At 48.0% G+C, this 15,378-nt stretch overlaps 1 protein-coding gene across 5 annotated transcripts in view; it reads right to left on the bottom strand.

The window, feature by feature from the left end:
- Positions 1-9,575: 9,575 nt before the first annotated feature.
- The window catches only part of Vps13d (vacuolar protein sorting 13 homolog D), a 224,513-nt gene continuing 218,710 nt past the window's right edge, over positions 9,576-15,378 (bottom strand). For all 5 annotated transcript variants that reach the window (XM_021649137.2, XM_021649138.2, XM_021649141.2 and 2 more), the window contains 2 exons: positions 13,485-13,725; positions 9,576-12,275 (listed from right to left, as the gene is read on the bottom strand). In XM_021649137.2, coding sequence (XP_021504812.2) covers positions 12,144-12,275; positions 13,485-13,725 — 373 coding nt within the window. In that variant the 3' untranslated portion in view covers positions 9,576-12,143. The remainder of the gene's footprint in view (positions 12,276-13,484; positions 13,726-15,378) is intronic.

Raw genomic sequence — 15,378 nt, 5'->3', positions numbered from 1 at the left:
TTACAACCTTCTCTAACTCCAGCCCCAGATGATCTGATGCCCTCTTCTGGCCTCCATAGACACCCAAACAAACACACACATATATAAACGTAAAACTGTAAAAACAAGTAAATAAATTAGGTTGCATGTCTGAAAAGATGGATAATTTTTGATATTTCATACTCCCTGTGTCTTTTTCCCCCTCCTATATTTGTCTTTTTGAGACAGGATTTTTCTGTGTAGCCCTGGCTGTCTTGGAGTGCACCAGGCTGGCCTGGAACTCACGGAGATCTACCTGCCTCTGTCTCCCTAGTGCCGGGATTAAAGGTGTGCACCACTACCTCCACTATCTGTGTTTTTAGTTTCCTTTTCTTATAAAGTCTTTGTCTTGTTCTGGTGTAAGAGTACAATGAGTTGGAGCTGCCTTCTCTCTATTCTCTGAATGTATATAGAACGGCTACTAAACTGTCTTCAAATGTTTGACAGAATTCACAAGTGGAGCCAGCTTGGGCTGTATTTCATGGGGAGGCTTTAAATTAATTACAAATTTAATTTCTTTGATATAGAGCTATTCAGATTTTCTATGTCTTTTTTTATTATTTTTTGTAATTTATGTCTTTGTAAAAGGTTTCTGTTTAAGCCGTCAGGTTTTTCATTCATTCATTTTGTATGTACCTCATGTGTATAGAAGCACACAAGCAGAGAACAGAGGAAAACTTGTGGGAGTCAACTCTCCCCTTCCCCCTTCCACCATGTGGGTCCCAAGGACTGAACTGAGGTCATCAGGTTTGGTGACTGACACCTTTAGCTATTGAGTCAGCTTGTTGGCTCCTGAACTTTTAAAATATATAATCATGTCGGAAAAAAAGGTATTATAATATAAGATAGACATAACTAGTCCTTTCATGAACTTTAAATGCATGTTAGGGTATTTAATGTTTGAATTAGTTCATCTGGTTACGGCACTACATCACACAGGTTTGCTGGAATTCTGCAGTAACTTGTAAGTAGACTTAATATAGCCACACGTCTGCAAAAGGTCCCATTAAGACCCCAGCAATTAAAAGCTGAGGCACACAGTCTGAAAAGAAACCTGGAGCCTGGAAGATGTGTACAGTGAATTTTAAAAAAGTCTGTGATTTAAAAAAAAATAGCTGTATTACAAAAATAAGGGAGAGAAACAGAGTAGAAAGCTAAAAAGCTGAAGAGGTTGGTGGCAGGAAAAAAACTTGGACACAAGTTTAGTGACTTAGGAATGCAGAGTCCTCGAGGTAGGAGGGGCCAGATGCCGGCACTGGGAGCCTGAAGGAGGCTCAAACTGTCCAGTTAGTTCTCAAGAAGCTATAAAGGGAGATATGTTTGTCCACACAGAGCCTGATGACAGCAAATCTGAGGGGAAAGGGATCCGCTGACAGACCTGGAGGCTTTGCCACAGGTCCTGACACTACAGGAGGAGTGTGTGCCACAGAGAGTGGTGGGAAGTGACGCCCTCGTGAAACGGAAGGGTTCAGATGAGGCGTGCTTGGCGCTGGCAAGACAGCCAGATCCGAAACACCCTCAGGTTGTAATTGTTGACTTCACACTCATACAGAATACACACCTTAGTAAGTGTCTGAAACACACACAGTCACAAATACACAGACACACGCACAGATACAAACACAGACACTTGCAAACACACATACAGACACACAGGTACACACACACAATCACACACACAGACACACACAGGCACACAGAAACAGGAATTTCAGCTATTACTAAACTATACCGTGCCCCATTTCACTTTGACTGTCAACTCGATACAGCTTAGGGTCACCTGGGTATCTCAGTTGAGGGACTGCCCAGCTCCTCTTGGCCTGTGGATGCATTTGTGAGGGACTGTTTTGATGGTTGACTGGTATAGAAGGCATGGCCCGCTGTAGGCAGAACCATTCTCTGGGCAGGCGGGTGGTCCTGAACTGTGTAAAAGTAGTTAAGCACGAGCCTGTGGGTGAGCCAGCAAGCAGCACTCTTCATGGTTCCTGTTGTACTTCACTGGCTGCCAGGGGGCTCCCTGGTCAGAGGCAATGCTGCATGGACTAGCAAGCAGGCCTGCCTTCAGCTTCCTGCCCTGACTTCCCTCAACGGCAGATGATGACCTAGAAGTGGAAGATGAAAGAAACCCTTCCTTACCTAAGATGCTCTTGGTCAGTGTTTTATCTTAGAAACAGAATGAAACTAGAGCATACTGCTAATGTAACTACCTCTTCCCTCCCTCCTTTCCCTACTCCTTCCCTCCCTTACTCCCTCCCTCCTTCTTTCTGTTGTGACATGGTTTGCTATGCAGCTTAAGGTGGCTTTAGATTTTCAGTCATCCTGCCTCAGCCTCCCAAGTAACAGGATTATAGGCCTGTCACCCTGCACTTTATCTGTTTTACCATTTCACATATGAACTAAAGTTTGCGCTTATAAAACAAAGAAACGCTGCTTCCTGGCCCACACGGTTTCAGTGTTGAACACTTTCAACCCAAACAAACTGCAAGCGGCCACACAGGAGTGCAACAGACAAGCAAGCCATCTTTAGCCATCATCCGCCATGGTGTAAGAGTCTGTAGGAAGGTGCTAGAAATGAAGGCAAGAGTCTTCCCCACTCCTTTTAATCATCACATACGAATTACACATAATAATGGGTTTCACTGGGACACGTCAGTCATGTAGATAGTGCGTTTTGATCACGTGTATCTTATTACCCTCTGCTGTCCCCCTCTCACTCCTGCTGGTCCCCTCCTCTTTCCATCTAGCCTCCCTTCTACCTTCTTGTCTTCTTCTTTTTCTTCTTCTTCTTTTTTGAGCCACTGTGTTTCATTATAGTTGCTTACAGAAACACAGACATCTTCCTAGTGGATACACCACTGGGGAAACAACAACACAACAACAACAACAACAACAAACGCCTCCTCTTCCCTCAGGAACAGCCAAAGCTCCTCTGGAGAGCCTGGTATCGGGAGCCCCTCCCAAGGGCTGCAGTCTTGGGCTGTGTGCCAAGAGTCTGTCAGCAACCCCTGGCCCTGAGATCTCCTGTGCAGCAGGTGTGTGAGAGCCTGCTGCGGTGGGTACCACCGCGTAACCGCGAGTCCTCAGTGTTAGTCTCCGTGCGGAGCACAAGGTGTCGTAAATGATGTCTAACACGAGTGTGCCAAACCGAAGCTTATGTGTGCACTACTAAAACTCCACCGAAGGAGAGCTCTATCTCCATGGAGCCTGCTGGCTTTGTTTGCAACCGCCAAGTACACGGTGATAACCGTGATAACCGGAAGCAGACGGGCTTGTCCCTGTCTTGCCCTTGTCCTAGGACATCTGCAGGCCACACACCCACCCACCACACCCAGGCTACGACTGCAGACTGCCCTTAGGATGCCACCACCACAGACCAATTGTTCTCTGAGCCTGCTCTCGCGTCATCATCTCCACTTGACCTGCCAACCAACATTACTTTATCTCTTGTAATCAAGTTACTGTTTTTTTAACTTAACATTTTTCTTTGTCATTATGGTGTTTGTGTGGTGGGTACGTACACAGGCACCACAGTGACTCGTGGAGGTCAGAGGACACCTTTGGTCCCTCCCACCCCTTTTATTTATGTATCTAACTTGGGTCACTATGCCTGCACAGCAAGCGCTTTGACCTGCTGAGCTGTCTCAGGGCCAGCTTCACCCTCTGTAATGTGACTTCTACTCCCCAAATCCCAGCGAAACTTTTCTTAGAGGTGACACCCTCCATGTCATCAAACCCAATGCATGTCCTTGAATGTGTGGGGTCATTCAGTCCTGTTGACCATGCCGTCTTCCTTCTCAAAGCCACACTGTGATACTAGAATGCTCCATTGTGATGTCACAGTTCCCAACTGTGACATCATAATGTTCCACTGGAGCATCAGACTTCTCTCGTGTGACATCACAATGGCCCAGGGTGATATCATAAGGCTTCATAATGACATTACAGTGTTACATTATGACAACACAGTGCTGAATTGTGACATCAGAATATGCTCCACTGTCACATCACGTTCCATCACTACATCACAATGCAGTACTGTGCCTTCAAAACACGAGCTGTGGCATCATAACACTCAACTCTGCCTTGCTGTGACACCACAATAAAAAATCCAAAACACCAATTTAAGGGAAATAACATAAAAATGGTTAGAAATCGAACATATTTGTAGGTAACCCTAACTGCCTAAAAACTGGTAGCAATGAAATATTGTTTACTATCAAAATTGACGAGGCAAACAAGCATCATCTAGGAAGAATTTGTAACCTTGAAACACCAATGTTGCTTGAGAGGGTGAAAAAGAGAATGAGACAAAACAGAGACACAGTCCTGCCTACCCATGCACTTTGTATCTGCAGGTTCCATGCCGGTAGGACAGGAAAAGATTCTGGAGAAAAGCTGTGCCTCAAGTCAATGGACTCACTTTCCCTGACATTAGCCTATAAACAGCATGGCCTTGGAACTCACTTAATACATTGTTGCATTCGGTTCCTATGACTTCCTGGGAAGATACAGAGAAATGTCTCTCCCACCCAGAAAGGACACTAGCACCAAAGAAATGAGTCCATCCAAGTTTAGCTTGGGGAGCCAGTAAGTTTTCTGGGGTTCCTCACAGGAACATATGTGAGACATAACATATAAGAATGGAGGTAATTCAGGCAGCCACGTCATTGAAAAAATGCTCCCCAGTATTGTTGACAGCTCAGATCCGTGTCACAGAAGACTCCTGTCCAACTCACTGGTAGTTCCATCACGGAGGAGTCCCCTCCTTCCCAGTTTGTCTACCATCCATCACTTCAGGTCGGGGGCTTCAGGAACCTCCCCTTCCTGCCACAAAGGAGTATTAACACGTCCCATCATGAGGGTGAGCACAGTTACTCTGATTTGCGAGAGCAATGGGTAGGTAGGCTGGTGAGAGGCCCCAGCGGGTAGAGCCTCTTGGCGCCCAGCATGACTGGAGTTTGAGACCCAGGACCCCCAGGGTGAAAAGAGAACACCAACTCCCCTAAGTCACCTCTGACTTCCACACGTGTGCCCTGCTTGAATGAATATATACCCAACAATATATACTCACGCATAGTTCAGAAGAGCAGCAGTCATGGCAGTTTGGAGGAAACAGCAATACAACCCTTAGGTCTTATAAATACGCTTACAAGAGATAACTTAAGGCAGGAAGATGTGTGCAGTCTGTATGTGCCTTAGTTACCCTTTGACAGGAGCAACTTGAGGGAGGAAAGCTTTACCCCACTCTTGGTATCGACTTTCTGTAATCATTATCTATGTGAGATAGAGTCCCTCTCCATCGTGGGAAGAAGGCATGGCAGAAGCGTGTGAGAGCTGGCCACAAGGCGTCCGTGGGGGGCTGAATGTGCTTGGCTGCCCTCCTCCTTTTCTCTCTTTTTCTTTCCTAAGATGGGGTCCAAGGGATGGTGCCTCTCCACGCCCAGCGTGGGTCTCCCTCCTCAGTTTAGACTCTTTGTGGAAACTCCTCACAGGCACAGGCAGAGCTGTGTGTCCTGAGAGATTCCAAAGCCAGACAAGTTGGCATCGAAGATTAGCCATCACAAGTTCACCTCCTGTCAGATCGCTACCCAGACACATCACTGTCAGCTGCGGCATCCCGTTTCTGGTCTCTAAAGTCTCTTGTGGATCTCATGACACAAAATGCATTTAGTCTAGCTCTCAAAGTCTCTAAAGCCTTAAGTTTCAAAACTGATTCAAAGTGTTACTGTACAATTTCTTCTGGAATTTAGGGAACCTCTTAGCTGTCAGCCTAACATAAAGTAACTTACAAGGTTTAACACACTCCTGATACACAATGGTGAACAGTTAGCATTCCTGTTCAAAAATGGGGGATGAGGGCATGGGTAGGAGAGCATGGACCAAAGAAAGACCAGACCTCAGCCAGGAAACACCAGGCCCTAAAGCTTTATGGTCTGTATTTGGGATTCCTGGTGGCATCAGCTAGACTCCAACAGCCTTGAGTAACCCTGTTTCTTCCCTGGGCAGGTACCTTTCATAGGCCTGGCATTTCCATTACACTGGAGGCTTTACCTTCCCAGAGTCACACAGTGGTGTTTCACAGCCTTCTTGCTATAACCAACCCCGCAACACACTTTCCAACGTCCATGGCTTTCTGGGACACTGGTGCCAGTGTTCAGCACGCTGGAATTCACGCATTTTTGCACGCCTGTAAACCCAGCACTGTGTGGGTGAGGCCGTCAAGTTCTGCTGCAAACTCAAGACCCCGGGCGGTTTCCCCATGGCTGCAGATGGGCCTCCACGCATCTCGGTGGCTGAGCTTGGGAAAGACCTGCCCCACTCTGCAGCTGGGAAGTCCCAGAGTGGCGTTCTCCAGTCAGCCTTTCTCCTTTCAAGTGCATCTGTGATTGGACAAGCTGCAGTCCCAGTCAGATACCTTTCCTGGTGTCCCATTAAAAGGTGCAAGGTCCCCCCTCAAGTGAACATTCCTGTCGCAATTACAGCCATTTTCTCTGCACCCTCCTTGTCACAGCTTTGACTGACTTACCGATCTCTGGTGGCTTGAATGCAAATGGCCCCCCTAGGCTCATATACAGGAATGCTTGGTCTCTAGCTTGGGAAAGGACTAAGAGGTGCGGCTTTGTGAGAGGAGGTGTGTCACTAGGGTAGATCTGAGATTTTAAAAGTACACACCAGGCCCAGTCTCCCTCCTCTCTGCCCTGGGCCTGCGAACGAGATGCGAGCTCTCAGCTACTTCTCCAGCACCATGCCTGCCTGATGCCCTGCTTCCTGCCATGACGGTCATGGACTCACCCTCTGACCTATAAGCCTTCAATTAAATGCTTTCCTTTATAAGTTGCCTTCGTCATGTGCCTATTTACAGCAACAAAACAGTAATTAAAGATACTTCCTTACCACAAAACTGAACTTTTTTTCATATATTTCTGCTCCACTGGCTGTTCTCTGGAGCAGTAGCAGTAACCACACCACAGCTTGGATGCTAGCTACCGTAAGATTTCCTCTGAGAAGCAAATTAGTCCATTATGCCTGTATTCAGCCTCACTCAGATTTCCAGGACGTGGGCAGAAGACAGCCAGACCCTTAGCCAGACTGTGACATGAGTGGCCTCTAGTCCAGTTCCCAAGAGAGTACTCGTTCTACTCTGAGACCTTATGAGCTCGGCCTCCACTGTCCACATTCCTATCAGCAGCTTGATCTTTTGGACTCTCACCAGAACGTTCCACTAAGTTCTACTTACAGAATCATAGGGCTTCTCTGGCCCCAAGCTCCAAACCCTTGCACACCCCTCCCACAAACCAGTTCTAAATGCCTAAAAACCACACGGCAGCAGCCACGCTGCTAGGATTTTTCTGGGGTGGTGACTTTTCTCACTGCTACCACAACAAACACCCAACAAAAAGGCAACTTATGAAGGGTTTATTTATACTCACAGTCTAAAGGTTCGATCCATCGGGGTGGGCAAAGCACGGTGGCAGGATCAAGGCAGCAGGCTCCATGGCATACATGGGCTGGGACTACCTGTGTTCTTCCTCGATTACACTACCAACACCCCCACAGACATGCAGAGAGCATCACTCCTGGATGGTTCCAAAGCCACAAAAGCTGACAACGGCTTTGACTATCTCAATATGCAAACACTTGGACCTTCAGGAACTTCAGCATCTGAGGATTTGGCATCCATGGGGATGGGGATATTTATCCTAGATCCAGTCTCCATGGATCCCAAGGCATGACTGAACCTACATTAGAAAGCAAGGAGTAGCATAAATCAAAACAAGGCAAACAGAGAAAAAATGTTAAAGATGAATGAATCAAGAGTAATAAAAACAAAGCAGCAAAGGGAAGGAAGTTTCAGAATAGCTATTAAAAAAGGACAATAGTCTTAAAACTAAGCTGTGGAAATCTGTAGGATTTGGAATGAGGAAACACAGAAAGCATTAAAATAATTTAACAAGAATCCTCAAAACTGTATAACAAAAAGGCTTAAGAGAGCTAAATCATATTTAAAACAAATTAAGCGTCACCAAAACTGACCTAAGAAGTGGAAAATCTGAAATACCCCAACTGGCAGAGAGCGGGTGATTAAAGGAACTAATGTAAAATGTGCACTCTCATCTAACCTTCAAAAACCAGAACAGGAAACCCCACTGTAATTTAAGTAGGACAAACCAGAAGAATGTGGAAAGCTCCCTGATCCATTTAAGAAAACCATAGATTTTTTTTTCTTTTTTTACTGTAAAGATACAAAGACTCAAAATAGTAGCAAAAGGAATAAGACATATAAAAAGATTAATAAGTTAACACATACTGTAGAAATGAGATTCATCCATGGATTAAGGGTGGTCTGCATCAGGAAATCTATTCACATAGTATATTAAGCTTAAAAAATGAAAGGGGACCTGGCAAGATGGCTCAGCGATAAAGGTACTTGGAGCCAAGCCTGAAGACCTGAGTTCAATCCCAGCACCCACATGGCGGAAGGAGAGAACCAACCCTTGAAAGTTGTTGTCTGACCTCTACACACATGCGGTGGCACCAACAAGTGCACAAACACACACACACACACACACACACACACACACACAGAGACTAAATATATGCGATTCTAATGTAAATAAATAAGAAATTTTAAAACTAAAGGAATAAAACCAATATGGCCATAAAAATGATGCTAAAAGTGTTGGCCGTAACTCAGCAGCCACTGTTCCTAATGGCAAACCACAATATCAACAAACTAACGTTTTCCCTGGCCTGCTACTGTCTACTGTCCTGTGGGGTGATGTCATATTTTTCTGTAGCTCCATTACTTCCTGCCCTGTCACAATCAGCTCATGTCCCTACAACGTAAAAGCGGTCAGAAGCCCACCTGTCTTCTATCTTGCATGACCACCCTCACCCTATTCCCTCCCCGCTTGCTATGTTGCTGGCTTAGAAATGCCTGGGCTCCAGGAACCCTCAGGCCCCAGCCTGAGCCACTAGGAATCCAGGTGTGAGCCACTGGCCCAACTGGCCACCTTTACCCATGGCCTAACACTCTGGGGGAGGGGGGTGTTGGTATGTGGTGTGTCCAGTTTCTTTCCTTCCATTTCCCCCTGAGCCTTCTCCCTCTCCCCAGCTTTCAGCCCCAGCCCCTCACCAAAAGTGCTCGGGCAGCCTCTCCGCTGCTCCTGATTCTGAAACACGAATGTGGTCCTCCAGGTTTGTCAGAGGCAGTTGCTAGCACAACTCTGGAACCTACACAGCTCCATACCCTCAGGGATCAATGCCTGCCTCTGAACGCCTGCGCTGCCTCCTCTTCGCCTGCCTGAACTCCACATGAAGACCTCTACTGAGGGCATGTTCAGCCCGACAGGCCTGGGGTGGTGGTGAGCGCACAGCCACCGGAGGGCAGAGTCAAGTCTATCTGCCCACTCTGGGCGCATCGGGTCTACAATGAGTCCCTGGATGGAGGGCAGAGGCTGTACCTGACTGCCAAGGCTGGGCTGTGTTTGATGTCTGTGTTTGATAGATCTAGAGTTCTGGCAACACAGAAGAGGAGGAGGAAGCGAACAAGCGGGTGTGGGGAATCAGTAACGCAGTTTATTTCACAGGAGAACAGTGCTGACTCTGGGGCATGGAGGTTGCACACTCTGTTTACACAGGGAAGAACCGGGTATTTTATTTTCCGTTCACTGAGCAGCTTTGACAGTCTTTATTTCGTCGAGGCACAAATGACACCCGAACACAAAGTAGCCTCCTCTTGAACACTGAGGTGGGATGAGTGTCCCGCCAAACAGTTGCGGGCTGGTGCAAGAGGCGCTCTGCCCGCTCCACGTAGGCCTGGGGTGGGGGAATCTTTCCCGCTGGCTTCCTGATGTGATCTAGGAACTGGGGTGGCTGCTGATGTCTCATTATCCAACCTCCCTTCATCTGCTAACTTCTCCCAGAAGAACTGTATTTGAGGCAGCATGAAATTGTCCCAGCAGAGTCTCTGCCACCATGGGCTGAGTACCAACTTCAGAGGAAGCAGGAGCTGTGGCAGGGACTATTTCTTCGGGGGCTTTGAGCTCTGTTCTGGCAAGCCAGCAACCAATGGTGAAAACCTCTAGAATACTTCCCAGCTCTGGCATGAAGTCTTCGGGGCCAGGAGAGCTGAGAACTCAAAATTGGTCTCCTTCACCCTGCATCCTCGCCTCATCTGGTCTCCAAACTTTGTTTTAGTATCTGCTCCTTTTAGGCTAAATATCAGAGATGGGCTGTGCTGCCACAGGAGACGGGCAGTTATCTAGAGCTGATTCAATAGCATGGTGCCAGGGGAAGGGTGTGATTCTCCCTGGGTTCTCCTGAAGCACCAGCCTCGGATGGAGAAACCCAGTTTAAGGGGCCCAAGACAGGGTGGACTTCCCCAAGTAACACTAGTTTTTTCTAATGGTCAGGAGATTTGAAGAGACTGTCCCATCAGGTGGCAGGGGACACTCATAAGCGATGCTTTTGAAGCCTCCTCTGTAAGAGACCGAGATCTCAGGCAGTGGGTTACTGATAATAAGACCACAGACCAGACTTTGTGGGTATTAGGGGCCCAGGCTGGCCAGGAAGGCTGTGAGGACCTAACTCCTCCCCCTGGAAGCAGCCAACAGCTCAGAGTATCCAACAAGGGAACAGACACCATCCTGCCCTCCCCAGGGAGCAATGACTAGATAACTAAAGACCTAAGCCACAAAAGTCCAGTCCAGGGAAAATGGCGAACGTGGAGTTCAGGAAGACAGGTCCTTGAAAAACACTATGGAGCTAACGCGCTCCTTTAGAACTGCCCTTACCTTATGCTCATGTTGCCATGTGTGAGCACATACACAGATACACACACACACAAAGGAATTGGGGGGAGGGTGTTGGAGAACAGATCAGCTTTTTTTTTATGTGTGTCTTGGAAGGATTAGAATTATAAATACAAAACCTTCCCCTCACTCACTGGGTCACCCTGGATCTCAGCTACGTGTGTGACACGATTGTAGAAAGTGGCTAGCTTTATTAAAAAAAAAAAGAAATCAGAACTATAAGGTTTGATTCTAGTGTGAGGTGAAGCCCACCCTCCACCTCTTATTTGTTTTCTCCTAGGAAAGAGAAGCAGCAAAAGTGAAACCCAGGAAGGCCTTGGGCCCCATACCAGGCTTCCAGTTAGAACCAAGGGTAAGGCAGGCTTTGGCCAAATCCTGGTGCCAGGGTCCCATGCACACCCTTTCAGTATTCACAGTTCACAGTCTTTTCTGTAATTCTCCTTCCTCATCCTGTTCCCAGGGGGCCATGGCACTGTGACATCAGCGTGTGGTTTTATTAAGAAGAACACAGTGGGAAGTATGATTTTTTTTCCCATTTATGTCAAAAGAAGCCAATGATGCTTCACACTTCCCTGATCACAGACAGCACGAGGAAAACCTGGATGGTTGCTATGTGTGGGCACACACTCAGCAGTGACTATTTCACCTCCCACTTGGGTGGAGTGGTTGGAGAAAGCCAAATAGAATTTAGAGGACTGCCTGAGAATCCAAACACTGTAACTCCGGTGAGAACAAAGGGCCCTGTGCTGGCCTCCAGTCTTTTCCATGGCGGCTCAGCTTCTTCCCATCTCGGAGCCTGAAGACTCACCCGTGAACACTGACTGCATCCGCAGCTCACCCAGTGCATCCTTCCACTGCCAACAATATCTTTCTACAGGGACTTCCCTGTGGGGGTTGTGTAGAGCTGGTGTGACAGAAGACCCAGTCCAACTTGACATTACTGTACAGTAACAAACCTTCACACAGCGCAGCCCTGCTCGGAAGCCTCTATATATTTACAAACACACAGTTGTACATATATACATGTTAACAAAATACAGGGCATTCTAAAAATTAGATCCATCTTAATACATTTTTAAACGTTATTCCATCAATACTTTAAAAATGATTTCCCCATAATCTAAAGTAACTCCCTACCCCACAAACTAGTATGGTTCCTGTTTACATTTTTCCCTGTGAGAATTTCTCTCCTCTTGCTCCTTGATACCTTCCCCCCAAACCTCTTGTGGCTTCCCTTCTACTGTGAGTTGAGCGTGGGCATCAGCCTCCTGGCTGGCTTCTGGAGCTTTCCTCTCCCGCAGCTGGGTGTCCTCAGGAGTCCAGCTCCAACTGCTCTTGATTCTCACTGAGTCTTAGCATAAGCTGCTGTTCATAGTAGAGGCTCTTTGCATAGTTTATTTCTTGTGATAACTTGACGGCAAGGACCTCAGATTTCACATGCACCTAGGGAGGAGACAAGGGTGAGTGAGCACATCACCCTGAGGCAGGGCAGCCGAGCACAGCCAGTGGGCATGAGCAGAGTACAGCTACCCAAAAGCAGTTCCCCTCTGGGCATCCAAGATTCCCAGGGGCCTGTGTCTGGTTCTCTATGACCCAAGCTTTAGAATGTCTCAGGTTTCTGCAGGCAGCCCATCTCCACCAGCATTGGGACCATAACTGATGAGATTCTACTCAGAGGGCAGGGACAATGGACAGAACCCCCTATTCAAATCCAAAGCCTGATGGTGGCCGGGCATAGAAAGAATTATTGAGCAAGTGCCTAAAGTTTTTCTTATCCAGAATGCTTCACTGCAAGCCTGCCTTGAAAGGGGGAAACAGGGGAAGGTAGGCACAGTTGGTAGAAAATGGACACTCGGGGCATTAACTTGAAGTTAACAAGCTCTAATTTAAGCCAATGACCCCAGGTGGGGATAAGCTCAAACCCATACCAGTTCATTCCTGAGAGAATGGGGAAGGTTGAATGAGGAGAGACCCAGCAAGATGGCTTTTCTGGTTTATAGAAAGAGCAGAGGTGAACAGAGCTGCTCAGAAGGGCACGGCTTTAGGGATGCAGCAGGACCTTGGTCCTGTGGCGAGAGATGGAGCTTCTTCCGAACACCTGCTTTGCTGTAGGCTTGCTGGTCCAGCTCAGCAGGGCAAAGAGCTCTCCGGGCTAGACGGGCTGGGGTCAGGTGGGCCATTTGAGTCTGTGTCCCAGGTTGTGTCAGAGTCAGCTATGAAGCCCAGGGGAATCATTTGCCCTGACTCCCTTGTCTCTTAACAGCGAGAAGTGCATGCTGGGAGACAACAGGACCATCTTCACCCAGAAGTTCTGACACACCTCCCACCCTGCAGAGAGGAAGTACCATTTTTATTTATAAAATGTGTCTACTGAATATACTTCACGTTACTTCTGTGCGTAGACCAAAAGATTGTGATACCAGTATGTGCTCTGTCACCCTGCGGGAGTCAAGGTGTCAGCACGTAGCACCATGTTTCAGGGGACACAACAGTTCATGAATCGTGTTACCTGCTTGTGTTGATGGGTAACTGAGACAAAATGCAAAAGAACACCCAGGGCTTCCAGCAGAGTGGGAGCAGGACACAGAATACAGTTCAAGCCTCCCACTGAGTCCTCAGAGAAGAGCAGAAGGTGGCAGTAGCTGCACTCACCATTGGCTTCTGGTGGGATGGGCCTGGGATGGCCACGCCGCTGCTGGAGTTGGCAGCCTTCTTGGTCACTTGCACATACACCTTCCCGTGGTCTTTGGAGACAAGGCAGTGATAAAGGTCATCGTACTTGACCTCAAGGAAAATGGCCTCTCGGTCTATGTAGTCCCCGCTCTTCAGGAAGTACACGGCTTTGGAGGAGATGAGCACGCAGTAGCTGTCAATGTTCTCCACGGCTATGAAGCTGCGTGGGAAGAGAGAAGAATGTGTGATGCTGAGCTGCTGTGCTTCTGGACCAGCCTGTCCCTTGATGCTCACAGGGGCAGCAGCCTGCCGAAGCTGGGGTCCGAGGCCTAGGCTTACCCAGGCTTCCCAGTTAGCACCTCTCATTGTACATGTGCGTGGCTTCATTACTCTGGAACTCAGTTTTCTCATCTGTGAGTTTGTTTTACAAGGGACTTGGCCTCAGGAGCTGCTGTGAGGCCTGTGTTCATGGCTCACAGCTCCATGCTGTCGGGTGCTTGTAAACACTAACAAGTAATGTCAGCCAGGAGTTTCACACACAGAAACAAAGCCCTGTTCTGAAATGGGTTTCACGAGTGCTCAGTGAACTTTTGGGTAGTTTATGAGTTAGAGAAAATGGAAACAGTACTTTGCTGACAAGACTGGTAACAGACCAGGTAGACCATGTGAGAGGCAGGTAGAGGGTAGACGATGGTGGAGGGACAGGTCTACCAGGCTGCAAACCACAGCCTTTGCACAGCTGCATTTACTTCTTCCCTCAGACAGCCCTGAGGAGAGGTCACCTGACTCCTGTTCAGTATGGCCAGGGACACTGACTCCTGTTCAGTATGGCCAGGGACACGGAGCTTGTGACACCACTTCACTCTCAGAACTGTAGCCATCACACGGAGCTTGTGACACCACTTCACTCTCAGAACTGTAGCCATCACTTCAAAGAACTCCCCAGGCCGCTAAGAAACAGCTTAGCTTTGGAAAAGAGAAAGGGAAGACTGAGCCCTGGGGCACATCAGAGGCAGAGCTCACAGACTGCTATGGAAACTTACGCAGGTCACACTTCTCTGCTCAGTTGCTGAGCCGGGAGTAGCTGCCCTGAAAGCCAGTGACAGGCTTCCGAGCTTGGTGGCTGTCTATACCCTATGTTGGCCTTCCACAGTGTCCCTGGATGTCAGGGACAGCAAGGACACACTGGGCAACAACAGGCTGGCTGTGAACCTCTGGGTTTTAAATTGTATTTGCTCAGAGCCAAGGCTCCACTCAGGACTGCCATGGATCCAGATCCAGGGTAGTCTTGGTTCTGGGTCTCAAGGCCAAAAAAAAAAAAAAAAAAATCTCCAGAGAGGGTAGAGTAGGGAAGGAGAAGGCCTGCTTTCTGGCACCCAGGGACTTTCCTGGCAGACCTGAGTGTGGCTGGCCTTCACTCTCCTCTACAGGAACTCTCTTCACTCTCCTTCCTACTCCTCTAGCCTGAGTCGCCATCCTCACGCTCAAGGCTTCCCCAAATGCCCCAGACCTTGGCTGCTGACATTTCAACACCTTGGCCTGCCAAAGCACTGCCAGAGGATTTGTTCTGCTTCCTGGCTAAGGATCCCAGCTCTCAGTGGCACTCTAAGCCCCGGTGTGGTCCACTGTATACCCACATGACTTCCTGAGTACCCACCACCGAGTTAACCACCCATGAGGACTTGCTAAATATCGACGTTGTTCCAGTCCTCATTTTAATTATGGTTCCCAAAACAAAAATTGGGATTTGCTGTTCTTGTTTAACTGGTTGGCAATGCTGAGAATGTAGACTTGTAAAGTCTCACTGCCAAAATTAGAAGTGCCCAGCGGCCCTTGGTGATCAGCAGGCTTAGCACAGCCTCCTCACATCCCA

Source organism: Meriones unguiculatus, chromosome 3 (genome assembly GCF_030254825.1).
Source record: "Meriones unguiculatus strain TT.TT164.6M chromosome 3, Bangor_MerUng_6.1, whole genome shotgun sequence".
Taxonomy (NCBI): Eukaryota; Metazoa; Chordata; class Mammalia; order Rodentia; family Muridae; genus Meriones; species Meriones unguiculatus.
The sequence above is the reverse complement of the archived record's forward strand: the minus strand, read 5'-3'. Positions and strand labels throughout refer to the sequence as shown.